Below are 27213 nucleotides of genomic sequence, written 5' to 3'. Positions count from 1 at the left end.
TATTTAAATCTTTGGCAACAGCAAGCTATTTATGTGACTATTACCAACAGAGCATTCACCAATTTGGTTCTTTAAAGGTGTTACCTTACATTTACTTACAGGAACTAAAATAAAGTGTTTACCTGGGAGATAGTTTTTAATAAGGTGATTTATTGCATAAATGAAAGCTTCTCTAGAAAAGATAATGGGTTTGGACTAAGTGATTTAAAACCCACCATGGAATCCAAAAAATTAACTGGCAAGCGTGGAAATTAAATTCACAATCTCATATTCATTAACATTATGCTTTAACTCCCTGAGGTGCCCAATCATACTTCCTGAAAAAAAAAAAAAAGACTTTACAGTACTATGGTTTTAATGGATGTTCATGAATTGTTCACTACAGGAAAAATACATAAAATGAAGCAGAATGGATGGATAACTGCCTGTATTATAGCTCAATGACTAGAACATCAGAAATGACTTAAGAAGGGTAAGTAGTTATTTTAAATAACAAGTACTATATGAAATAAAATGGTCACCAAAAGTATCTTAAACTGAGTAAAGTGGTGCTATGATGGTTACTTACCAGATATTTTAGTGATAGCCTTCTTTATTGGAAAAGCCTAGAGAATAAAATATAAAATTGTATTCCTCCCTACAAAACCCCAATAATCTTTCCTTCTGGATATATATCTATTATGGGCTTCCCTGATAGCTCAGTTGGTAAAGAATCCACTTGCAATGCAGGAGACTCCAGTTCGATTTCTGGGTTGGGAAAGATAGCCTACCCACTACAGTATTCCTGGGCTTCCCTTGTGGCTCAGCTGGTAAAGAATGTGCCTGGAAGGTGAGAGACCCGGGTTTGATCCCTGGGTTGGGAAGATCCCCTGGAGAAAGGAATGGCTATCCACTCCAGTATTCTGACTTGGAGAATTCCATGGACTGTATAGTCCATGGGGTTGCTAGGAGTCAGACACGACTCAGCAACTTTCACTTTCATATGTATAATAATCTTTCCATTTGGGCATTGTTGTTCAGCTGCTAAATCGTGGTTCAGCTGCTAAGTCATGTCTGACTTTGCAACCTCATGGACTATACAGTACACCAGGTTTTCCCTGTTCTTCAGTATTTCCCACAATTTGCTCAAATCATGTCTACTGAGTCAGTGATGCCATCCAACCATCTCATACTCTGTCGTTCCCTTCTCCTCCTGCCCTCAATCTTTCCCAGCATCAGGGTCTTTTCCAACAAGTCGGCTATTCGCATCAGGTGGCCAAAGAACTGGAGCTTCAGCTTCAGCATCAGTCCTTCCAATGAATATTCAGGGTTGATTATATATCTGTATTACTATGTTATTACAACTTTCCTTTTTGCTTTCCAATAGCCAAAAAATTTAAAGTTAGGTTTGAGATTCAATTCATATTTTATAGAGGACTCATCTCTTCTCCACCTGTAATGCAGGAGACCCCAGTTTGATTCCTGGGTCAAGAAGATCCCCTGGAGAAGGGACAAGCTACCCACTCCAGTATACATGGGCTTCCTTGGTGGCTCAGACAGTAAAGAATTGGCCTGCAATGAGGGAGACCTGCGTTTGATCCCTGGCTTGGGAAGATCCCCTGGAGGAGGGCATAGGGACCAACTCCAGTATTCTTGCCTGGAGAATCCCCATGGACAGAGGAGCCTGGAGGGCTACAGTCCATAGGGTTGCAAAGAGTCAGACATGACAGAGTGACTAAGTGCAGCTCATTTTCTTCTCCAAAACAGTTTTGGCTTAAAGTGTTTAAAGGTAGCCCCAAGGAGTTAAAACAGCCTTACTTAAATGAGGAAGGGAAATTTTTAAATTAAAATACTGAATTTAACGTGGAGCAGCTAAAAAGACCACCTGGATATGTAACTCTGGGGATTAAGAATTAGTGTTGTACTTTTTGCCTGTGGATACCACTGAGTAAGCATCATTGACGTCTTCCCCCTCCACTGCCACCATGTTTAAGTCAAAGCCTCCCAAAGAGCCTGAACAGCTGTGGAAGCTCTTCATCAGAGGACTGAGCTTTGAAACAAATGCTGAGAGTCTGAGGAGCCATTCTGAGCAATGGGGAACACTCACAGACTGTGTGGTAATAAGGAATCCAAACACCAAGTGCTCCAGAGGCTGCGGGTTTGTCACACACGCCTCTGTAGAGGAGGTGGACACAGCCATGAATGCAAGGCCACACAAGGTGGATGGAAGAGTTGTGGAACCTAAGAGACCGTCTCAAGAGAAGATTCTCAAAGAGCTGGTGTCCACTTAACCGTGAAAAAGATTTTTGTTGGTGGCATTAAAGACACTGAAGAACATTACCTGAGAAATTATTCACAATAGTAGAGGAAAACTGAAGTGACTGAAATCATGACTGACTGAGGTAGTGGCAGAAAGAGAGGCTTTGCTTTTGTAACCTTTGATGACCATGATTCCATAGACAATACTGTCATTCAGAAATACCACATTGTTAATGGCCACAACTGTGAAGTGAGAAAAGCTCTATCAAGGCTTGCCTAAGCAAGAGATGGCTAGTGCTTCATCCAACCAAAGAGGCCAAAGTGGTCTGGAAACTTTGATGGCAGGCATGGTGGTGGTGGATATTGGTGGCAGCGGGGTGGCTATAACAGGTTTGGTAATGATAGAAGCAATTTTGGAGGTGGCGGAAGCTACAATGATTTTGGCAATTACAACAATCTATCTTCAAATTTTGGACTCATGAAAGAAGGAAACTTTGGAGGCAGAAGTTCTGGCTCCTATGGTGGTGGAGGCCAATACTTTGCCAAACCAGGAAACCAAGGTGGCTATGGTGGTTCCAGTAGCAGCAGTACCTATGACAGTGGGAGAAGGTTTTAATTACTGCCAGGAAACAGAGCTTAGCAGGAAAGGAGAGCCAGAGAAGTGATAGGTTACAACAGATTTGTGAACTCAGCCAAGCACGGTGGTGGCACGGCCTAGCTGCTACACAGAAGACATGTTTTAGACAACACTCATGTATATGAGCAAAAACCTTGAGGACTGAATTTGTGATTAATTGTGTAATGGGTTATTTTAGTTTCTGTTTTATGGAAAGTATAAAGTATTTCAATAAAGGGTTTTAATGTAGCTTTTTTTTTTTTTTTTTTTTGCTGTTGATTGCTAAATGTAATAGTCTAATCATCATGCTGAATAAATACGTTTTTTTAAAATGTGCTGTGTAAAGTTAATCTACTCTGAAGCCATTTTGGTAAAGTATCCCAACAGTGTAAAGTCAGAATTCTTTCAGGGTGATGCCAGGTTCCACTCAAATTTATTTACAGCCTGCTTTGGTAGAGAAGCTTTTGTCTTCAGAACCTTGTTGTAGTTGAACTGACAGTTACTGTGTTGTGACCTGGAGTTCACCTTTAAAAGAGTCACCCATGCAAAGTCATGGAGTTTTTTGGTTATTAATGACTGCTGGCACATCCTATGCAATATATCTAAATTGAATTATGGTACCAAATAAAGTTATAGATGGGAATGAAGCTTGTGTATCATCCATTATCAGGTATAATCAATACAAAATTTAATATCTTCAAAAAAAGAATTTCTGTTATAATAAATAGGTAACTAATACATGAAGGAAAATGAAATTAAATCAAATAATATTAATATAAGATTCTGAAATGTAAGGAAATTTATTATAAGACTTAGAGAATAAACAGAAGAAAAAAGGAGAATTTAGTGCTAGACACCCTAGGAGAAACTAAAAGGAGTATGTTGTTCAAGGAAAAGTCAGATCAACAGAAAAATCAGGAGAGCAGGGAATGGTTGCTCAGGAAACATTCAGTTACACTGAGTTTGGAGCAATGGTTTCTTTTACCAAATCCTAAAGAGGACGAGGATGCTGCAAGAAATGGGTTAAATGGTTAAATGTAATGAGATCACTTTTTAGAAAAAAGTTCTGAAGCTTATCTAAGAAAGGTTAAATAATTCAAGAATTTGGACTAAAACAGATACAGGCAAACCTGGGGCTGAAAAGGGCAGATTAGGAAGCGAATGACAAAGGCATTAGGCTAAATCAAGCTTTACTGATTGCTAAGCAAAGATATCCTTGAAACTTAGCAAAATGTCACCAAGGTGGTACACCTTGCTGTTCTTTCAAACTTTAGGAAAACTTTTTAAGACATTAAACTACAACATGATACAGTAAAAATCACCTAGAGCCAGACATCCTGGAATGGGAAGTCAAGTGGGCCTAAGCAAGCATCACTACAAACAAAGCTAGTGGAGCTGATGGAATTCCAGTGGAGCTATTTCAAATCCTGAAAGATGATGCTGTGAAAGTGCTGCACTCAATATGCCAGCAAATTTGGAAAACTCAGCAGTGGCCATCGGACTGGAAATGGTCAGTTTTCATTCCAATCTCAAAGAAAGGCAGTGCCAAAGAATGCTCAAACTACCACACAATTGCACTCAAATCACACGCTAGGAAAGTAATGCTCAAAATTCTCCAAGCCAGACTTCAGCAATACGTGAACTGTGAACTTCCAGATGTTCAAGCTGGTTTTAGAAAAGGCAGAGGAACCAGAGATCAAATTGCCAACATCTGCTGGATCATCGAAAAAGCAAGAGAGTTCCAGAAAAACATCTATGTCTGCTTTATTGACTATGCCAAAGCCTTTGACTGTGTGGATCACAATAAACTGTGGAAAATTCTCAAAGAGATGGGAATACCAGACCACCTGACCTGCCTCTTGAGAAACCTATATGCAGGTCAGGAAGCAACAGTTAGAACTGGACATGGAACAACAGACTGGTTTCAAATAGGAAAAGGAGTATGTCAAGGCTGTATATTGTCACCCTGCTTATTGAACTTCTATGCAGAGTACATCATGAGAAACACTGGGTTGGAAGAAACACAAGCTGGAATCAAGATTGCCGGGAGAAATATCAATAACCTCAGATATGCAGATGACACCACCCTTATGGCAGAAAGTGAAGAGGAACTCAAAGCCTCTTGATGAAAGTGAAAGAAGAGAGTGAAAAAGTTGGCTTAAAGCTCAACATTCAGAAAACGAAGATCATGGCATCTGGTCCCATCACTTCATGGGAAATAGATGGGGAAACAGTGGAAACAGTGTCAGACTTTATTTTTGGGGGCTCAAAAATCACTGCAGATGGTGACTGCAGCCATAAAATTAAAAGACGCTTACTCCTTGGAAGAAAAGTTATGACCAACCTAGATAGCATATTCAAAAGCAGAGTCATTACTTTGCCAACAAAGGTCCGTCTAGTCAAGGCTATGGTTTTTCCAGTGGTCATGTATGGCTGTGAGAGTTGGACTGTGAAGAAAGCTGAGCACCGAAGAATTGATGCTTTTCAACTGTGGTGTTGGAGAAGACTCTTAAAGAGTCCCTTCGACTGCAAGGAGATCCAACCCGTCCATTCTAAAGGAGATCAGCCCTGGGATTTCTTTGGAAGGAATGATGCTGAGGCTGAAACTCCAGTACTTTGGCCACCTCACGCAAAGAGTTGACTCTGATGCTGGGAGGGATTGGGGGCAGGAGGAGAAGGGGACGACAGAGGATGAGATGGCTGGATGGCATCACTGACTCAATGATGTGAGTCTGAGTGAACTCTGGGAGTTGGTGATAGACAGGGAGCCCTGGCGTGCTGCGATTCATGGGGTCGCAAAGAGTTGGACACGACTGAGCGACTGAACTGAACGAACAGTAAAAATAACTTTGGATTTTGAAGCCGTCCACTCGGAATTCAGTTCTGGCTCAATTACCTTTTGTATTGTATCACTTAAGGAATGGAGGGGGGGAAAAAATCACAAAGTCTTCTAAACTTAAGTTTCCTCCTGTGTAAAAAGGCAGTAATGCTTCCTGCCTGGACTAAATAAAACTTACCCTGTAACTGTAGTGCCAGGGTTTAAAATCACTACAGAACCACTGGGCATGGATGCTGAAGGGGAAGCCTCTATGCTTAGAACACTATGTGTATGGGTTTTCGGGACCCAGGGGCAGTAATCATTTTTGACCAAGATGCAGTTTAGAAGGGACGTGCAGTGTGTGTGGCAAAGGAGGAAAGGGACATTTACCAAGTCAGTGAGCACAAGACCCTAGTGATCGTCAAGGCAACAGATTGTGCTCTGAGTCCTGCTAAGGAGAACTGCACAGCACAGAGACAGAGATTGGCAAAGAAAGTTAGAAGGCAAAGGGCCATATGAGTATTTTTAGCAAGAATTACTATATACCATTTCAGGCTTTTCAAAATTATGAGAATAACTTAAGAATATAACAAGGATATCACATTAAGCAGTCCTTGGATCAGACCCAACTAGGCACTAGGATCAGATAATTAACTAGGATTGGATAGTTCTGGGAAGTCTTACAGTTATAGACTAAGGTTGGGACTTAATCCCTACTGGTAGCAGCTCTACATTCGACTCCTGGGCATAAGCACAGAAAGATACTGGCCTCCCACCACTACTGCCAACACTACATTCCATGAGAGCCATAGGGCTCAGGTCTCCTGCAGTTTCAAACTAGATACTGTGTCAGCAGAGGTGACAGATCTGAAACAGGCCTGTGAGTATCTGAGCTAAGAAGCATTGTGAAAAAAAAAAATTTAAGTTATTTACAGCATTATACCATGGAAAATTAGAAGATGAATGTTAAATATATAAAATGCACCATCCAAAGCTAAATAGCAAACTTCATTTCCCATCCGTTTGATAATTGCTACAATTAAGGTTAATTTTGCATGCAAAAGGTAGCAAAGAACATCACTTAATGATTTTCCAAGACTTGAAATAAAATCCTTAATGATTCAATTTAAAGACTGGAACCTCAGTTACAGGAGAACAAGTTGGAGTCTCTCTTTTTTCACTGTTGTTGTTTAGTTAGTCCTGTCTGACTCTTTTGTGATCCCATGGACAGTAGCCTGCCAAAGGACTTCCCAACACCCTCACTTTCTAAGATTAATGCTAACTTTTACCCAAGAGTCTTTCTGAGTTTAACAGCTTTTATAAACAGAAAAAACTGTACTCTAAATATTTTATACCGAAAATGTCAGTGGGACCACACTGGCATATATTAAATAGTTATTAAAAAGCAGAAAGGGACCTGATAAATAACTACTGAAAGGTAAATTTTTAAAAAATTACCTTTTCCAATCTTATAAACTTTCTGTCTTGAATTTGACTGATAATTTGAAATGCTGAGAACTTACAGCTGAAATATAATATTTTCTTGCTATATTTAGTATTTGCCTGAATTTAATGTCTGAATTATTTCTCTCCTTTATTGTCTTCCTTACACATTGTTACTATTCTACTCTGTATAAACATGCCTCATATGAATCATAAAACTTATAGAAAGTTGAATGTTAGTTGACCACAGTTAAATGAAAAATCCTTTTTATTTCAATCTTTGTTATTAAAGTATTCTTAAATGTGTGAGTGTACTTTCATTTCAATGTTTACTTATGCATTGTTCAAATGCTTTATAAATGCCAATCATTACAACTTCATCAAGTAGAATGCATTATCATCTTCATTTTATACACGAGGAAAACTGAGGCAGAGACGTTATACAGCAAGTAATCTGGAGCAGATTTTAGTTTTCTAAATATCTTAAATCAACTTAATCTTTTTGTCTGTGATTAGTCCTTCTATTCTGGAGAAGTCAATGGCACCCCACTCCAGTACTCTTGCCTGGAAAGTCCCATGGACAGAGGAGCCTGGTAGGCTGCAGTCCATGGGGTCGCTAGGAGTCGGACACGACTGAGCGACTTCACTTTCACTTTTCACTTTCATGCATTGGAGAAGGAAATGGCAACCCACTCCAGTGTTCTTGCCTGGCGAATCCCAGGGACAGGGGAGCCTGGTGGGCTGCCGTCTATGGGGTCGCACAGAGTCGGACACGACTGAAGCAACTTAGCAGCAGCAGCAGCAGCAATAAATATACTAGCGGGCAGTCCTTCTATTCAAAAAAGTTATTGAGCTGCAGATTCCTCTTAACCAGTGTTTCGTAAACTGTTTCTCTACTTCATTTAAGTCTCGATGATCTAAACTGACCTACAGCTGATAACCTTTAGATTATTAAACGTTTTAGTGTGAAATGGATAGGACTAACTGAGCTCTACTTTTTAGTTAAAACAAAATATAAAGGGTGTGAGTATCTCTTGTTGGGATAAAAATCAGCTCTATAACACAAAAAGGAATTTTAGATACGATGCATTTACAACTGCTGTTTGGCAATTTTAATGTACTTGACCTTTCAAACAGTGTCATTTAAAAGAGGAAAAAGAAAATGACTTGGTTGAACAGAAAGGTCAAGTCTTAGACTGAATACTGATATGCATGTCCTGACACGTTGTGAAGCTGGCAAAAACACTCATATGCTCTTTTCCTGCATCTGTTAATGGGTACTGAGAGGAGACTCTTCCTTTAATTTTAAGTGAATTTCACTTGAGTTATATTAATATGTAGAAAAATAGAGAGATGAAAACTACACAGAAACCAAAGTTCCAACCTAGTTCTTCGATTTTTATTCACATTCCACACATTCAAATTAAAAATAGAAAACAAAACACTCAGAAATCGGCAAATTACCTCGAATGCAGCTCTGTGCTGCCATTATTATATTTGCTTCCTCTTTCCCAGACACCGAAGTCAGGCACCCGGTAAACTCTTTCTACACAAAATACAAGGTTCTGAATAAAAGAGACCTAAAAGAAAAAAAATGAAACATAAGGACACGTGAAATAACAGGACCTTTAGATACTGATATTTAGATAATAATACTTGGAATCTAAAATGTCAGATGTTAAATAAGTCTAAAACTTTTGAGATAAAAAGGTATTTCTCAGTTCTAAAATGAGTCAATCTCATGTTAGATCAACCTAGAGTCTTGAGTCTATTACTCCTAGAATCTAATCTTCCTCCTGCCTTTCCTATATAGCTATAAATACCCATTTTCACACACTGTAAAGCTTACAGTTCGAGATGGGCCCAACCAATAAGCTGGGAGTCACAGCTTTTATGTAAAGATTTCAGCCATCTGATTAAATTTATATTTTCAATAGTAACTATGGAAAGCAAAGATTATAATCAGTTCTTACTTAATAAAAGTTTATTCATGTTAATAAAAACACTATCTTATGTGGGCTACTAGTCCTAATTACAGGGTTTTTAATTTAGTCATCATGTTTGATTCAATAGAGAAAAATGAATATGTGCACCTGCCTACCCTTTATCTCATTATCCCTTTTAAGTGGCAATACATATTCCTCCACCTCCACCCTACACACCTAATAAATAACATGTATGTACTTTTAAGAATGACACAATAATAACACTAAAAACCAAGGTAAGGTTCCATCAGCAGACTAGAAATGACAAATCATAGGAAGAGAGAAAGCAGTAGGAAAGAACTGATTGAGAAATCAGAGCAGAGGAAAGAAAACATAGCCTCTTAAAATGATTCTCCCCTGTCTCTAAGTCTCTAAGCCCAGAGTCAACAAATACATTGATCAAGAGTAGATTAGGAAGCAGTCTAACCTAGATCCTCTCACAAGTGATGAATGGCTGAGGCAGCTGAATCCATGACCTTTTCATTCTCAATCCCAACATAGAGGTATCTGCCCTCAGAGCCTAGAACAGCTCACACGTTTCAGTGAAGGAGAAAGCACGAGGGTGCTGGAGCCTCACGGAAACATAACAGAGCCATCTAGGTTTCAAAACAAACACATCTATCCCATCACTTCTCTATCAAAGAATGGAGCATTACACGCCTCCAGTAAACTTTTTCTTACTTCAAATATTGGGGAGGGTCTTCCCAGCTTTCCCAGTTTCTTGTTACCTTACCTATTTCCCTGAGGTAATAAAAAACTTGGTGTACTTTCCTAAAACCAGGTGTCTTCGGTTTTCCCCTGGTCTTTAGAGTTATTCAGATTCTATAAAACTTATAGGAAATACTTTATACTTGTCAGGTCCCCAGGTTAAAAGCTTTGAAACCATCTAAATCCTCCTTCCTCTGATGACAAATTTCTCAAGTATATAGTCCATATATCTGCTTCTTCCCCATCTTAGGAGGATGTCAGGACCAAGACTGGAGAGACCCACAAGCAAAAACAGGTAATCATGGTTTCCTAGAGCAGAGACTCAAGAGCAGAAACTGCTAAGGAATTAGTGCTGGGGTATTAAAACCTGTACTATAATTGATGAATTGCTAGAAGCTCACTTAAAAACTCGTGAAAGTTAAAAAACGCCCAGGGGATCCAGTTTTAAAGGGGGTCCCCACAATACTGTGAGGTTTACCTCCAAGAGCTCAATCAAGTTCCCATAGAAAATATCCTAGAAAAATCCCCTCTGGTTTGCAGCAAGCAGAGAGGATAAGGAACAATTTTGAAATACACCAAAACATTCTGTTTTTCTTAAGACAGTCTTCACTCACGGGAAACCTGTTAACCAAAGCCAGACCTGCTGGGCTATAAACCCTCCTGGGGTTATTACATAAATAAGGTACCCTATAACCTTTTCAAAACACACAAAAATTGATATCTAAAACTTATTTGGTCTTAAACCTTTCTTCAGATAAGGAATTATGGACCAGCATAACTTTTATGAACTCAGAAATAAATATTTCTTGTACTTCACACATATGTAATACTGTGCTTTAGTAAAGACTGGACACTTAGAGGAAATAAGCATTGGCTAGAACATGAAAATAAAGATCACAACCATTTCCAAGTCAGGGTATTTTATGTACTAATTTCAATTCTGACTCTAGTTTATGTACCTAATGTTGTTAGTCCTTTGCTCTGTCTTCACACCAATTTCTAATTTGTGCTACCTTGCTTTGAAGGCATATATCTTTTGGATACTTTTGGGGAAAAAAAACTGTAGAGAAAGATTTCTAATCTGAAACATGTTTTCTGTGGTATTTTCTGAATGAGTTTAGCTTATGTATAAAATAATAAATCAAATATCTGAAATAGTCTCAAAACAGATCTAAATGTCACTGAAATGTAATTACATTTGGGAGATAGTGAACTGGTGTAATGATGTGTTAACAGAAAATTCTTAATGGACTTCATAAAACTTAAGGTATATGCAGTAAAAAAAAAAAAAAGTAACAAATTAGCAATTAAGATGGTCTCAAATGGATTATGCATTTCATCTATGTGAGCATGACTGTGTTGTTTATGGCCACCAAAAAAATTTAAACCTTATAAACCACAGGATAGTGGGGCAGTTCGTTCCACGGTGGCATTTATGGACCAAGGTTTCTTCCACCATTTACTCTATAATTCTCTGGGGGTTTTCTGAGGATGAGGGAAGGAGCAGGCAAGAGAAGAGAATTTACTTTTATCTACTATCCACACCAATTCATGTTTTCCTCAATTCACATTATCAGTCAAAATTTCTTCAAATACTGCCTTTCCTCAATTCTCTCTATCCTTTTCATCCTTGGACCTCATTCTATCAATTATTCTCAAACTTTCTTTCATATTTGCTATCTTTTGACATTCTGGATAATTTCCCAAGAATTATTTTCCAGTACATAAATTTTTTCTTCAACAATGTCCAATCTACTCTTTAATATGTTCATTAATGTTTTAGCTGTTCATATTTATCATTTCTAAAAATATTATTTCTCTCTAGTATATTTTTTATTCCAGCACTTCACCCAGCTAATTCATACTACATTTAAATATCAATCTCAATGAGGATATTTCCTGGAAGAAAAAAACCTCCTTGATTCCCTAAGTCTGGATGAAATATCTATCTTATTCATCATTTTACCCTAGCATCTATCATTGTTTCTTATACATAGAGGTTCTTCATGAAATATTTTAACAAAATTGGCATATAATTTACACATCTGTAAACACTGACAGAAAAGCCACTGATGAGTTATTCTTGTAACGATGTTATACTATTACAAGTTATAACTGCAGGCACATCCAGTTCTAAAGACCTTTCATCCAGAGATTTCAAAGAGAAGATTATTTACGTCATCCTAGTAAATATACTCGGAGAAGGCAATGGCACCCCACTCCAGTACTCTTGCCTGGAAAGTCCCATGGACGGAGGAGCCTGGTGGGCTGCAGTCCATGGGGTCGCGAAGAGTTGTACACGACTGAACGACTTCACTTTCACTTTTCACTTTCATGCATTGGAGAAGGAAATGGCAACCCACTCCAGTGTTCTTGCCTGGAGAATCCCAGGGACGGGGGAGCCTGGTGGGCTGCAGTCTATGAGGTCGCACAGAGTCGGACACGACTGAAGCGACTTAGCAGCAGCAGCAGCAGCAGTAAATATACTAGCAGGCTGCTTGGCTCAGATGGTAAAGAATCTGTCTGCAATGCAGGAGACCTGGGTTCAATCCCTGGGTTGGGAAGATCCCCTGGAGAAGGGAGAAGACTACCCACTCCATCATTCTTGCATGGACAATTCCATGGACAGAGGAGCTTGGTGGGCTACAGTCCATGGGGTCACAAAGAGTTGGACATGATTGAGCGATTAACACCTTCACTTTTAGCAAATATACTGAAATAAATTACATAATCTATGCCAGTCCAGAATACTGCAACCAACTGAAAAATAATAGCCATTTTTCAATACTGTTATAAACCAAATAATACAACTTGATTTAAAATACCCATAAAGGCCTTTACAAATTTTTAAGTGAGCAAAGTAGAATTCTCATGATACAGTAAGCAGAAAAATACTAAACTCTTAAGATAACCCAGGCAGGCAATGTGGAGACACTGAATAAAAATAAAGGTATTTCAGAACTGGAAACCAATATCCTCAAAGAATGTTACTCACAAATCAAGTACCTGAATGCAAAATTTAGCACCTCATCATTAGCGACTTCATTCCCACGGTAATTGAGAATCTGTGGCTAATAGTAACAGAATCAAAATGTACTAACGTTGTAGAACTATAATTAAGGAACAAAAGAGATAACAGGTTACTGCAAAGGTTATTCTGTCACACTGTGGAATATTAATGGCACTTTTCTGTTTAACTCTTAATGAGAAATATAGGAAGATTATATATCCTAAAGTGAAAGTAAAGTCACTAAGTCATGTCCAACATCTTGCAAACAAATGAACCGTAGCCCGCCAAGCTCCTCCATCCATGGGATTTTCCACGCAAGAATAGTGAAGTGAGTTGCCATTTCCTTCTCCAGGGGATCTTCCTGACCCAGGGAAGATCCTTATGTATCTTAAGTAGCACTTAATTACATGGAAAAGGAACTGTTCAAAATTTTAGTTACTTTCTCATGGAAACTTACGTTACCATATGTAAAATAGATAGCTAACGGGAAATTGATATATGTCTCAGGAAACTCAAACAGAGGCTCTATATCAATCTAAAGAGGTGGTATGGGGAAGGAGATGGGAGGGAGGTTCAAGAGGGAGGGGATATATGTATACCTGTGGCTGATTTATTCTGACAGAAAACAAAATTCTGTAAAGCAATTATCCTTCAATTAAAAAATAAATATTTTTTTTAAAGAAGAAAATAAAGGAAAAAAATTTAATTACTTTCAGAAGTTCTTGCTTTCCGCTTACAGTGTTGCTGTTGTTCAGTTGCACAGTCGTGTCTCTTTGTGACTCCATGGACTGCAGCACACAGGCCTCCTTCACCATCTCCCGGAGCTTGCTGAAACTCATGTTTACTAGGTCTGTGATGCCATCCAACCATCTCAGCCTCTGTCATCCCCTTCTCCTCCTGCTTTCAATCTTTCCCAGCATTAGAGTCTTTTCCAGTGAATTGGCTCTTCACATCAGGTAGCCAAAGAATTGGAGCTTCAGTCAGCATCAGTCCTTCCAATCAATATTCAGGATTGATTTCCATCCTTTGATCTCCTTATAGTGAGCGGACTCCCAAGAGTCTTTTCCAACACCACAGTTTAAAAGCATCAATTCTTCAGCACTCAGCTTTCTTTATGGCCCAACTCTCACATCTATAACATGACTACTGGAAAAACCACAGCTTTGACTATACAGACCTTTGTGAGCAAAATGATGTCTATGCTTTTTAACACACTGTCTAGGTCTGTCGTAGCTTTTCTTCCAAGGACCAAGTATCTTTTAATTTCAAGGCTGCAGTCACCAGCCATTTTGCAGTCACCAGTGATTTTGGAGCCCAAGAAAATAAAGTCTGTCACTACTTCCACTTTTTCCTCTTCTATTTGCCATAAAGTGATGTGACTGGAAGGCATGGTCTTAGTTTTTTGAATGTTGAGTTTTAAGCCAGCTTCCTCACTCTCTTCTTTCACCTTGTTCAAGAGATTCTTTAATTCCTCTTTGCTTTCTGTCATAAGGATGGTTATCATCTTCATATCTGAGGTTATTGATATTTTTCTTGGAAACCTTGATTCTAGCTTGTGCTTCATCCAGCCCAGCATTTTGCACGATGTACTCTGCATATAAGTTAAATCAGCAGAGTGACAATATACAGCCTTGATGAACTTCTTTCCCAATTTGGAACCAGTCCATTGTTCCATGTGCGGTTCTAACTGTTGTTTCTTGACCTGCATACAGGTTTCTCAGGAGACAGGTAAGGTGGTCTGTTATTCTCATCTCTTTAAGAATTTTCCAGTTTGTTGTGATGCACACAGTCAAAGGTTTTGCCGTAGTCAACGAAGCAAAAGTAGATGCTTTTCTGGAATTCTCTTGCTTTTTCTATGATCCAACAGATGTTGACAATTTGATATCTTGTTCCTCTGCCTTTTCTAAATCCAGCTTGTACATCTGGAAGTTCTTGGTTCATGTACTACTCTTGAAGCCTAGCTTGGAGGATTTTGAGCATTACTTTGCTAGCATGTGAAATCATTGCAATTGTGCAGTAATTTGAATATTCTTTGGCATGGCCATTCTTTGGCATTGCCCTTCTTATTTCAGATTATTACAGTAATTTGGACTAATTATGAAAGTTAAATTTTATGCTATAACTCAAAAATGATCACTCAAAATGTGCTTTACAGCAAACACAACAATGTATTTTTTTTCATTTCACCAATATGAATAAATTCTACTTCATAAGAAGTCATTTTACTGTTCAAAAGAAATCTTTTCTAAAATGGATACTTTCCAAGGAAGCAAGACATTCCTTATATGTAATTCTAAAGTAACTGTAACACTGTTTAACAGATTAAATATATTATTATAAAAATTACTGATATTATATTCCTTTCTTCTAACACTTCAAATAAAGAAGTAAATTCATATTAAGCAATGACCGTTTTATGAATTTTAGATAACTTGTATTTTCCAGTAATAAGTAAAGAGGCCATTCCAGCTTGTTGTTGTTCTTGATTTGCTAAGTCATGTCCAATTCTTTGTGACCCCATGAACTGGAGCGCACCATGCTCTCCTGTCCTTCACCATCTTCCAGAGTCCCGCTTACTATGCCTCATAAAATTGTCATTTGAAAAACTTTATCAGCTTTACTACAGTAACAATTAGCACTTGTGAGTATGTCTGATGGTGACTCTATTTTTTATTTGGGTAAAGAAATCTGCACCAATATACTATAGTCACCAATATATTATAATATATATATATTATCTTGAATTGAGAGGCTATCACAATAACAATTAAAAATCCATTTTAGTCCTATGACTACCATTTAAATATCCCATCTCTTCTATATCCTATCAAAACCACACAAGCGGGACTTCTCTGGTGGTCCAGTGGTTAAGAATCCACCTGCCAATGCAGGAGCCACAGGCTCTATCCCTGGTCTGGAAGGATGCCATGTGTCCTGGGGAAATTAAACCTATGCTTCACAACTACTGAAGCCCATGTGCCCCAGAATCCGTGTGTCACAACTACAGTGTCCACACCGAGAGCCTGTGTTCCCCAACAAGAGAAGTCACTGCAATGAGAAGCCCATGGACCACAGTGAAGAGGAGCCTGCTACAACTAAAGGAAACCCACACGCAACAACGAAGACCCAGCACAGCCAAAAAGAAAGTTTAAAAACAAAAATTTATTAATTAATTAACTTAATGGAAAACACTTAAAAACCAAAACTAGCAAACAAAATTCAATTTTAAAAATTTCAGAAGATAAATATGAACCAGAAACAAATTTTTATGTGTGGGAAACATTTTTATTTGGTCAATAAACCGTTATTTTTAACAATTCAGAGAGTGGCTTAGAAAAGAGATCAAGAGATCATCTATACCAAATATGTTTTTTCGGGTATGTCCATTTTTAGCAATGATCGGAAATCATTTATATTAATAAAAGATCTGCAAGGCCCTCTTTTCCAAATACTAAATAAAAAAATCTGAATCCTCTCCAATGCCTGTAAATTCAGCTTAGATCACAGCAACCCAAACTAGGTATAGTACTTCAAAAAAGGTTTACCCATCTGTGAGTAATAATTTGCATATTAAATAACAAGTAATGATAATAAATCATAACAAAAAATCATAACAAGATACCTCTAAAATAACTTTAAAACAGTTTAAATTATATATACATAAGAATGACTGAGAGAGAGAGATGGATTATCATTTGAGGTATGAATAATGTGAAAGTTTTGAGAGAGAAAGAGAGCATGGGATGGGAGTGATAAGTGGCACACAGAATGGTAGCACTGAGTTTGAGTTAAGACAGTGAATTTGACTGGACTAGTCTTCTACAGGACAATCTTCCACCAACAGGTCAACATTTTGTCTATTTTAAAATATCTGTATTTATCAGTGACTAAGTGACTAAACTGAACTGACTGACTGATCAATCTATATATTGGTTGTATATATGGTTGGCTTGTTGTTCAGTCACTAAGTTGTGTTCAACTCTTTGACCCCATGGACTGCAGCACACCAGGCTTCCCTATCCTCTACCATCTCCCGGAGTTTGATCAAGTTCATGTCCATTGAGTCAGTGATGCTATCTAACCAACTCATCCTCTGCTGCCCTCTTCTCCTTTTGCCCTCTATCCTTCCCACTATCAGGGTCTTTCCCAATGAGTCAGCCCTTTGCATCAGCTGGCCAAAGTATTGGAGCTTCACCTTTAGCATCATTCCTGCCAATGAATATTTAGGAGATTTAGTTGATTTCCTTTAGGAGTGACTGGGTTGATCTCCCTGCTGTCCAAGGGATTCTTTTGAGTCTTTTCCAGCACCACAGTTCAAAAGCATCAATTCATATGTGCTCAGTTTTTTTTATGGTCCAACTTTCACATCTGTACATGACTACTGGATAAACTACAGCTTTGAATATACAGACTTTTGTCAGCAAAGTGTTATCTTTGCTTTTTAATATACTGTCTAGGTTTGTCAAATCTATCGTTGGCTTGCTGCTGCTGCTGCTGCTGCTAAGTCGCTTCAGTCGTGTCCGACTCTGTGCGACCCCATAGACTGCAGCCCACCAGGCTCCCCTGTTCCTGGGATTCTCCAGGCAAGAACACTGGAGTGGGTTGCCATTTCCTTCTCCAATGCATGAAAGTGAAAAGTGAAAATGAAGTCGCTCAGTCATCCGACTCTAGTGATCCCATGGACTGCAGCCCACCAGGCTCCTCCATCCATGGGATTTTCCAGGCAAGAGTGCTGGAGTGGGGTGCCATCGTTGGCTTAGGAGGCATTAAATCTCTTTAAGACATGACCACCACCACAACAAAACAAAATGAGGTAAAATAGACTTTCTTTAATCAAGAAAAACTGAGTTATGGGGTGAGAGAAAAGGGTAAGAGAATATCTCAAGCAAAGTAATTTCCTGATTCTTATACACTTACACTGTGAAAACTCAACACACTGTAAATGGACAAGCAAAGAAAGCAAACAACCATGTACAATAAATAAGGTGGCTGATAGCCACACGTGGCTGACTGCCATCAACTAGTCCCAATTGAGATGAACTTTCAGGGTAAAATTTTTGAAGATCTACCACAACATAAAGAATATATAAAATATATCATTAATCATTTCTATTTATTACACATTAAAATAATGACATCATAGATATATTGCATTAAATATATTATTGAAATAAATTTCATCTGTTACTTTGATTTTAGCTACTAAAAATATTTAATTACATATGTGGCTCACATTCTATTTTGATTGGAGAGCACAACTATACAGACTGGAAAAAGAAATAAATGCTTTCCCCATCTGCCTGCTCAGCTGGAGGTGGCCTTACAATAGTTCTGACCAACAGGCCTAAGTTGATGTCTCTTGGGGACTTTTGGAAGGCTTTTGATGTTTCTGACAAAAACGGCTACTTCTGATTAAAAGTAGCTAATACATCAACTTTATCAACCTTCCCCCCTGCTTTCTGCCATGATGCCAGTAGTTAGAGGAGCCATTCTGAGATGATGAAGAGAAGAGAAACTAATGGACCAAGGAGCTAACCATTTCCAACACTGCATTATATGAGAAAAACAAGCACCTTTCATTTAAGCCACTGCAGTAATCCCCAACAGACATAGGATGAAACAGTCTATTATTTTATAATGAACTATGATGTTAGAAGGGCCAAGATGAAAGAAAAATTTCAGATATTCATATGACAAGCTTCATTAAATATGACAACCTTAAATTTATTCAATAACAGCCATATAGCCAAAAAAATTAAAAGCATTTCTATGTAATCACTTCATAGTTTTGTGTTAGTTTTTTTAAAAAGTCAGACACTAATTTGGATATAACCAAAAATTCACTGATTGTGAAATCAGTGAAGTGACAAACAAATATCAAGGTAATAGCTGAATTCTAAGAACTTCTCAAATATACCATTAAAAATGAGTATAAATATTCAGCAAAACAAACTGTATACCAATACTACTGTTATAAAAGACACAATGCCTAAGCAAAGTCCTGGCTTACAATAGGTATTCACTCAGTATTTGAGAATAAGTGAACAGTAGGCATTTAGTCGCACATTTCTGATACATGGTACAGAATCTCAGATGGCCACTAAATGTGCTGTTTACAGATGTTTAAATGTGATTAAATGTTTGCAGAATATTGAAGCTTCTTTTTTAAAAAACTGAGGTATAATTGATGTAACAATATTGTATAAATATCAGATATACAATTGAGTTATTTTTTATTGCAGTTATAAAAATACATTAGGGTTAACTGAGTTTATAGAAAGTAAACTGCAGGATAAAAAGCTTTTGGGGGGGGTGAGGTATGAATAGAAAGTTACATTAAAAATAATCACAAATGGGAATTCAAGTCAGAGAATAGCAAAGATCTCAGAAAAACTAGTCATCCATAAAAGCAATAGGAATACTGACAAAAATCATACAAATCAACTTTTCCAGAACTCTGAAACTTAAACAAGAGCTTGTCACAATGCAAGGAGCATTAAATAAAGAAAAATGACTGAAATCTCATGTAAGTAGACTAAGCATAGGAATGTATTGAATTGCTTTATTTTCTATTCCCTCTCCCTTGCTTTATTGTAGCCTCATAGTAGTTGTGAAAATTAGCAGACTAAAGCCACCAGAAGGAACAAAAAAGGTATGGAACTCACCCAAATCACTGCCTTGGTAAACTGTCACTATTTGAAGAGTCTGACAGCTTCCTGGATACATTCACTCAGAGAGGTTTTCTTTAAATGATCTGACCTGGAGCTTGTACAATGCATACAGCCTTTCCCCTAGGCATATATTACACAGCTGCCTAGGCATAATGAGTGCAACAATTTAATATTTAAACTATCTAAAAACTTTCTTTTTAAAAGATGGGCCATGAGAAGTCCACAGTGGGCTGTGTAAATCTCCAGTACATTCCTGGGAAGCCGTAAGGATATGCACGTGTGTACAGCTGTGCTTCCCTCGCAGCTTATCTGGTAAAGAATCCACCTGCAATGCAGGAGACCCCAGTCCAACTCCTGGGTCAGGAAGATCCCCTGGAGGAGGGCATGGCATTCCACTCCAGTATTCTTGCCTGAAGAATTCAATGGACAGAGGAGCCTGGTGGGCTACAGTCCATGGGGTCACAAAGAGTCGGACATGAATGAGCGACTAAGCACAGCACACAGTTGTGCTTATAATTAGAAAAGACCTGAGACATAATCTCACACCTCCATCTGAACTTAAAGCTTTGCAAAACTAGGAAGCAAAGGTTAAAGGAGAGTTACACACATCTACAAAGAACTAAAGATGATTTGGTGAGAACAACATCTCACTAATACGGAGAATCAGTAAAGATGTACAAATTACAGTAAGGAACCAAAATTTTAAAAAATGAGTTGAAAAGGTTAATAATAAGAATTGTATTCAATAATTATATCAAATTATTGAATTCCATAATTATACTAAAATCACTCCAAATTATTCTTAAATTACCATGGAATGAAATTACAAATCAGTAACAGAAGAAAATTTGGAAAATTCACCAATATATGAAAATGAAACAATAGCCTGCTAAACAACCAAGGGGTCAAAGAAGACATCACAAGGGAAATTAGAAAATATATTGAGATGAATGAACATAAAACTGTAATATAACAAAAATAATGGGATGCAGCTGAGCAGGCTGGAGAGAGAAATTTATAACCACAAATGTCTGTATCTGAAAAGCAGAATGATCTCAAATCAATAACCTCATCTTCTACCTTAAGAAGCTAGAAAAACAAGAGCAAAATAAACCCCTTCAAACCAGAAGAAAGGAAATAATAAGGAGCACAAAGGAAATAAATAAAATAGAAAACAGAAAAACAGTAAATCAGTAAAACCAAAAGTTGATTCTTAGAAAACATCAATAAAACTGATAAATCTTTATCCAAACTGACCAAGTAAAAGAGGAGGTATGATTTAAATTACTAAAGTAAGGAACGGAAGAGGAGATATTAAAGCCAACTTTGGAGGGAAAAAAAGGATTCATAACCTAGATGAAATGGACAAAGTCCTGGAAAGACACAAACTTCCAACACTGACTCAAAAAAAAAAAATCTGAATAGACACTGAAACAATGATCAAAAATCCTCACAGCAAGGAAACCCAAACCCAGTCAACTTCAGGCTTCACGGTGGCTCAGATGGTAAAGAATCTGCTGCAATGCATGAGACCTGGGTTTGATCCCTAGCTCAGGAAGATCCCTTGGAGGAGGAAATGACAATCGACTACAATATTCTTGCCTGGGAAATAACACTGGCAGAGGAACCTCAGAGGCTACAGTCTAGGAGGTTGCAAAAGAGTCAGACACAAATTAGTGACTAAACAACAATAGCCAGCTTCATCAATGAATTCTACCAAATGTTTAAACAAGAATTAATACAAATCCTTCACAAAATCTTCTAAGAAAGAGGAAGAAATGCTTCCTAACCAATTGAATGAGGACTTTATTAAACTAATACCAAAGTCAAAGATGTTATACAAAGAAACAAAAACAACAAAATATACACCAATATCCATTAAGAGCACTGATGTGAAAATCCCCAACAAAAACTAGAAAATGGAATGAAGCAGTATAAAAAAATTATCTTACATGACAAAGCAATATTTACCCACCACATATTTTAGATTGATTTAAAATAAGAGAATTTGGATTACAGTCAATAAGAACATATAAATGATGAATGTGAAGATAAAAAAGCAAAAAAATTCCAAATCAAAGTTCAGTTCAGTCGCTCAGTCGTGTCCAACTCTTTGCAACCCCATGGACGCCAGGCCTCCCTGTCCATCACCAACTCCTGGAGTTTGCTCAAACTCATGTCCATTGAGTCAGTGATGCCATCCAGCCATCTCAGCCTCTGTCATCCCCTTCTTCTGCCTTCAATCTTTCCCAGCATCAGAGTCTTTTCCAAGGAGTCAGTTCTTCACATCAGGTGACCAGAGTACTGGAGTTTCAGCTTCAGCATCAGTCCTTCCAATGAATATTCAGGACTGACTTCCTTTAGGATTGACTGGTTTGATCTCCTTGCAGTCCAAAGGACTCGCAAAAGTCTTTTCCAACACCACAGCTCAAAAGCATCAATTCTTCGTAATTCAGCTTTCTTTATAGTCCAACTCTCACATCCATACATGACTACTGGAAAAACCACAGCTTGGACTAGACAGACCTTTATTGGTAAAGCAAAGTCTCTGCTTTTTAATACACTGTCTAGATTTGTCATAGCTTTTCTTCCAAGGAGGCAAGCGTCTTTTAATTTCATGGCTGCAGTCACCATCTGCAGTGATTTTAGAGCCCAAGAAAACAAAGTCTCTCACTGTTTCCACTGTTTCCCTATCTATTTGCCATGAAGTGATGGGACCAGATGCCATGATCCTAGTTTTTTGAATGTTGAGTTTTAAGCCAGCTTTTTCACTTTCCTCTTTCACTTTCAGCAAGAGGTTCTTTGGTTCTTCTTCACTTTCTGCCATAAGGGTGGTGTCATCTGTGTATCTGAGTTTATTGATATTTCTCCCGGCAATCTTGATTCCAGCTCATGCTTCATCCAGCTCGGAATTTCACATGATGTACTCTGTATATAAATTAAATAAGCAGGGTGACAAAATACAGTCTTGACATACTCCTTCCCCAATTTGGAACCAGTCTGTTGTTTCATGTCCGGTTCCAACTGTTGCTTCTTGACCAGAATACAGATTTTTCAGGAGACAGGTAAGGTGGGCTGGTACTCCCATGTCTTTAAGAATTTTCCACAGTTTGTTGTGATCCACACAGTCAAAGGCTTTGGTGTAGTCAATAAACCAGAAGTAGATGTTTTTCTGGAACTCTCTTGCTTCTTCTGTGATCCAACAGATGTGGGCAATTTGATCTATGGTTCCTCCGCCTTTTCTAAATCCAGCTTGAATATCTGGAAGTTCTCAATTCACGTACTATTGAAGCCTCACTTGGAGAATTTTGAGCATTACTTTGCTAGTGTATGAGATGAGTGCAATTGTGTGGTAGTTTGACCATTCTTTGGTTTGAACATATTTATAAAAATAGTAAAAGGGATAAGGAAAAGGACAGAAAAAAAGAGATAAAAAGATATCGGACAAAGTGTAAGGGTTGAATATACAAGTAGCTTGGTAAAAGAAAAAGAAATGCAGCACAAACAATATTTCAGTAGACCCTAGGTGAGAACTTCCCAAATCTTATCAAAGATATTAAACTAGAATATTTGAAAACTTCCACATGCCCCATGGAGGATAAATACAAAGAACAGCACAGCTAGCACATCTTAGTGAAACTAATAAAAATCAAATACAAATTTTAAAGCAGCCCGAGTAGACAATATTTTCATAAAAACAATGGAATTCAAGCTGATTTATTAACAAAAACAATGGAAGCCTAATAACAACATATTTAAAGTGTTGAAAGAAAATATGTGTCAACCTAAAATATATTTAAAATTAAAATGGAAACAAAGATATTAAAAAAAAAAATAAGGAATGGACAATGATCCCAGACAGAATATCCCAGGAAAGAAAGGTGATTGTCATAATGGTACATGGGTAGGTATATGTACAGTTGTAAAGAGTCTGTCTGCAATGCGGGAGACCTGAGTTCAATCCCTGGGTTAGGAATATCCTCTGGAGAAGGAATTGGCAACCCACTCCAGTATTCTTGCCTGGAGAATCCCATGGAAAGAGGAGCCTGATAGGCTAACAGACCATGGGGGTCACAAAGAGTCGGACACAACTGAATGACTAACACACAGGTATATGTATATGAATGAATATACAGTTCAATATTGATGTAAACATCAATAATATTGAGATTCTGTTCAGTTTAAAAATACATGTAGTATTAAAATAAATGCAAACAAAACCACAATAGTAGGTAATAAGTAGGTATGTAGAGCTAAAATGTGGTAAGGTTCTTAAATCATCTGTAAAGCAGAAAGCTAAGAAGAACTAAAGAGCCTCTTGATGAAAGTGAAAGTGGAGAGTGAAAAAAGTTGGCTTAAAAATCAATATTCAGAAAACTAAGATCATGGGATCTGGTCCCATCACTTCATGGCAAATAGATGGGGAAACAATAGAAACAGTGAGAGACTTCATTTTTTTAGGCTCCAAAATCACTGCAGATGGTGACTGCAGCCATGAAATTAAAAGACGATTGCCTCCTTGGAAGAAAAGCTATGACAAACTTAATAGTGTATTAAAAAGCAGAGACATTGCTTTGCCGACAAAGGTCCGTCTAGTCAAAGTTATAGTTTTTCCAGTAGTCATGAATGGATGTGAGAGTTGGACTATAAAGAAAATTGAGTGCCGAAGAATTGATGCTTTTGAACTGTGGTGTTGGAGAAGACTCTTTAGAGTCCCTTGGATGGCAAAGAGATCAAACCAGTCCATGTGAAAGGAAATCAGTCCTGAATATTCACTGGGAGGACTGAGGGTGAAGCTGAAACTCCAATACTTTGGCCACCTGATGCAAAGAACTGACTCCTTGGAAAAGACCCTGATGCTGGGAAAGATTGAAGGCAGAAGGAGAAGGGGACAAGAGAGGATGAGATGGTTGGATGGCATTACTGACTCTACAGACATGAATTTGAGTAAGATCCAGGAGTTGGTGATGGACAGGGAAGCCTGGTGTGCTGCAGTTCATGGGGTTGCAAAGAGTTGGACACGACTGAGCAACTGAACTGAACTGAAAGCAGTCAAAGTATAAATTTGAGTAGACTCTGAAGTTGCTGTCCTTTCCTAGCCACTATAAAATAATATAACAACTGGCATAACAACAAATTCAATACACCAAAAAAAAAAATGTAAGAAGGAAAAAAGGGTACAAAGAATATATAAGGCCAATAACAAACAGAAAGATAAAAGACTTAAACCAAGATATATCAATATTTACATTAAATGTATATGAATTAAGTACTCCAATTAAAAGAAAAAGATTGCCAGACTAGATTTAAAAAATAACTATATGATGCTTACAAAAGATACCAGATACAAATAAGAACACAGTTTGAAAATAAATGAAAGTTTTAGAAATGCCATACAAACACTAATGAAAAGAAACTGGTCTCTCAAGATAAATTTTAACAAAGAAATTTAATAGGAGTTAAAATGGGATATTTCCAGCTAAAAAGTACAATAATTTCAAATCATGTGCCTGTAATTTTATAAAAACAAATACACATACATATGTGTGTATATATTTACATACTATAGATACAACATACATATTCATGTACAAGTACACACACATACATACATACTAATAAATCAGAAAGTTACAGAACTAAATGGAGAAAAATAAATTCACAATCACATTTGCAAACTTAATGAACATATCAGACAAAAAACGTACAACATGTAAAAGATGAGATGAGCATAACTAACGCAGTTTACCTAAGAAATGTATAAAGCAATTTAAACCTAGTGGCATTTTTGCCATGTTTCTATGACACATTAACCAATAACTACCATTGCTTGCATAACCTGTTTCCTTATTTCATCCAGGTATTTGCTCAAAAGCTCTTTTCCAGAAAAGCCTGTCCTGATAAACTCTACTTAAAACAGTTTTATGGTTTTATTTTCTATTTTCCCCCTTACATGCTTAAAAAAACTTAAGTATCACTTCTGGACATTATAGCCTATATTTAAATATTTATTAATTCTGTTTTCCTTATTATAATACAAATTTCATGGCATTATAGACTAATATCTTTTTTCACTGCTATATTCTATTTGGTCTATTTTAGAAACTCAATAAATGTTTGCCAAATAAGCATGGTTCATGCAAGAATGCATGACTGAGTGAACGTGCAAAACATGAATAAATAGGCAAACTCTGAGTCAGCCTGGTTGCCCTCAATACTTGAACATGAAGATGTCACATGACATGTGTCACTCATATCTGTACAGAATAAGCGGAGATAGAACACTTTCAATAGAATGAATGGACTCTGGCGCCAGACCACACAGTTTAAATCCCAGAGCTGTCAATGACTATTTGTGTGATCCTGGACAAGTTACTTCTTGACTCTCCATTATTTTCATCATTTGTGAAAGGAAGATAATAACTATACCAAGTCGATAGTTTTGTGACGATTAAAATTGTTTATATGTGCAAAGTACTTTGAACAATGATAGCAAGTAATAAATGCTATTATGTAAGTGTTATGTTATTATGTTAAGAGTTAACTACTACTATTATCATTGTTATTGCTTCCTATAAATTAGAGAAACAAGAATAATAATACCTTTTTATTCTTAGAGGAAAACATCTATAAATAGTTTTGAGTAACCTATTCATTTTTGTGTGTACATTGTTGAAAAGCACGAACTAAGAATACCTTGTAACACCTTAATAATTATAGAGATTTATTCTATTAAAAGACAGAAACCCTCAAGTTCAGCTTGAAAACCATTTCACATCAAAAGATAGTCTGTAACACAAAAGTACCCACACAATAAACAGAAGCAAAAAAAAAAGGTCTGCAGTATTTTAAGGAGAAACATGCAAAAAAAGCAAAAGTCAAAACTCACTAAATAATAAGTTAAAAACCTATCTTTAAAATTAAAGTCTCAATATATAAGAGAAAAAACCATATCTTAAAGTATCTAACAAAGGTCACCTAGAAATCATTGCTTAGTATGCTGGCTCCCAATCAGACCCAATGCCTGCTATTTATGCCCTGTGCAGTCCCCTCTCACGTTGATTTAAGACTGACCAATGTAATAGAGGATACTGTAAAATGATGGAGGGTGACTTCTGAGACTAGGTCGTAAAAAAAGCACTGTACTTCCATCTTGCTCTTTGGAATCACTTTCTCTGAAAAAAGCCACCTGACATATAGAAAAGGCACTCAAGCAGCTCTATGGAGAGGCTCTGGCCCACAACCATGTGAGCGAACCATCCTAGGGCCTTCCAGGCTCAGTAAAGCCTTCAGTTAACTGTAAATCTGGCTGATTATTTGAATCCAACTTATGAGAGACTCCATGTCAGCAACACCCTGATTAGTTTCTCCTGAATTCCTGACTCACTGAAACTATGAGATAATAAATATTTGCTCTTTTAAGCCACTAAGCTCTGAGGCAATTTGTTACTCAGAAATAGGTAGTTTATATAGTAAGAAATTAATTCCACATGTCATCCAATCTAAAAGCATTTGAAAAGATCTTCTGGGTTTTGATGGTAAAGGCATCTTTGCAAAATAAAAAGGAAATGGCACATGATACACAGTTGGCAAAAAAGACTTTTCCAGGTTTCATGCTAAACAGACACCTACAGATTTGTATAGTATTTTTATGTAGAAGGCTTACAACCTACACACTTCTACCAAAGAGCTAAAGAAATAATCATCTGACCATTCTTGAAAAA

At 37.4% G+C, this 27213-nt stretch overlaps 1 protein-coding gene and 1 pseudogene across 3 annotated transcripts in view; one reads left to right on the top strand and one right to left on the bottom strand.

Annotated features, from left to right (window-relative positions):
• The window catches only part of PHKB (phosphorylase kinase regulatory subunit beta), a 227599-nt gene that overhangs the window by 141421 nt on the left and 58965 nt on the right, over positions 1–27213 (bottom strand). For all 3 annotated transcript variants that reach the window (XM_070771929.1, XM_070771927.1, XM_070771928.1), the window contains one exon: positions 8580–8695. In XM_070771929.1, the coding sequence (XP_070628030.1) occupies positions 8580–8695 (116 nt within the window). The remainder of the gene's footprint in view (positions 1–8579; positions 8696–27213) is intronic.
• Positions 1965–2932, top strand: LOC109572454 (heterogeneous nuclear ribonucleoprotein A1-like; annotated as a pseudogene).

The sequence above is a fragment of the Bos indicus genome, chromosome 18 (genome assembly GCF_029378745.1).
Source record: "Bos indicus isolate NIAB-ARS_2022 breed Sahiwal x Tharparkar chromosome 18, NIAB-ARS_B.indTharparkar_mat_pri_1.0, whole genome shotgun sequence".
Lineage (NCBI taxonomy): Eukaryota > Metazoa > Chordata > Mammalia > Artiodactyla > Bovidae > Bos > Bos indicus.
This window is presented reverse-complemented; position numbering and strand designations above follow the sequence as displayed.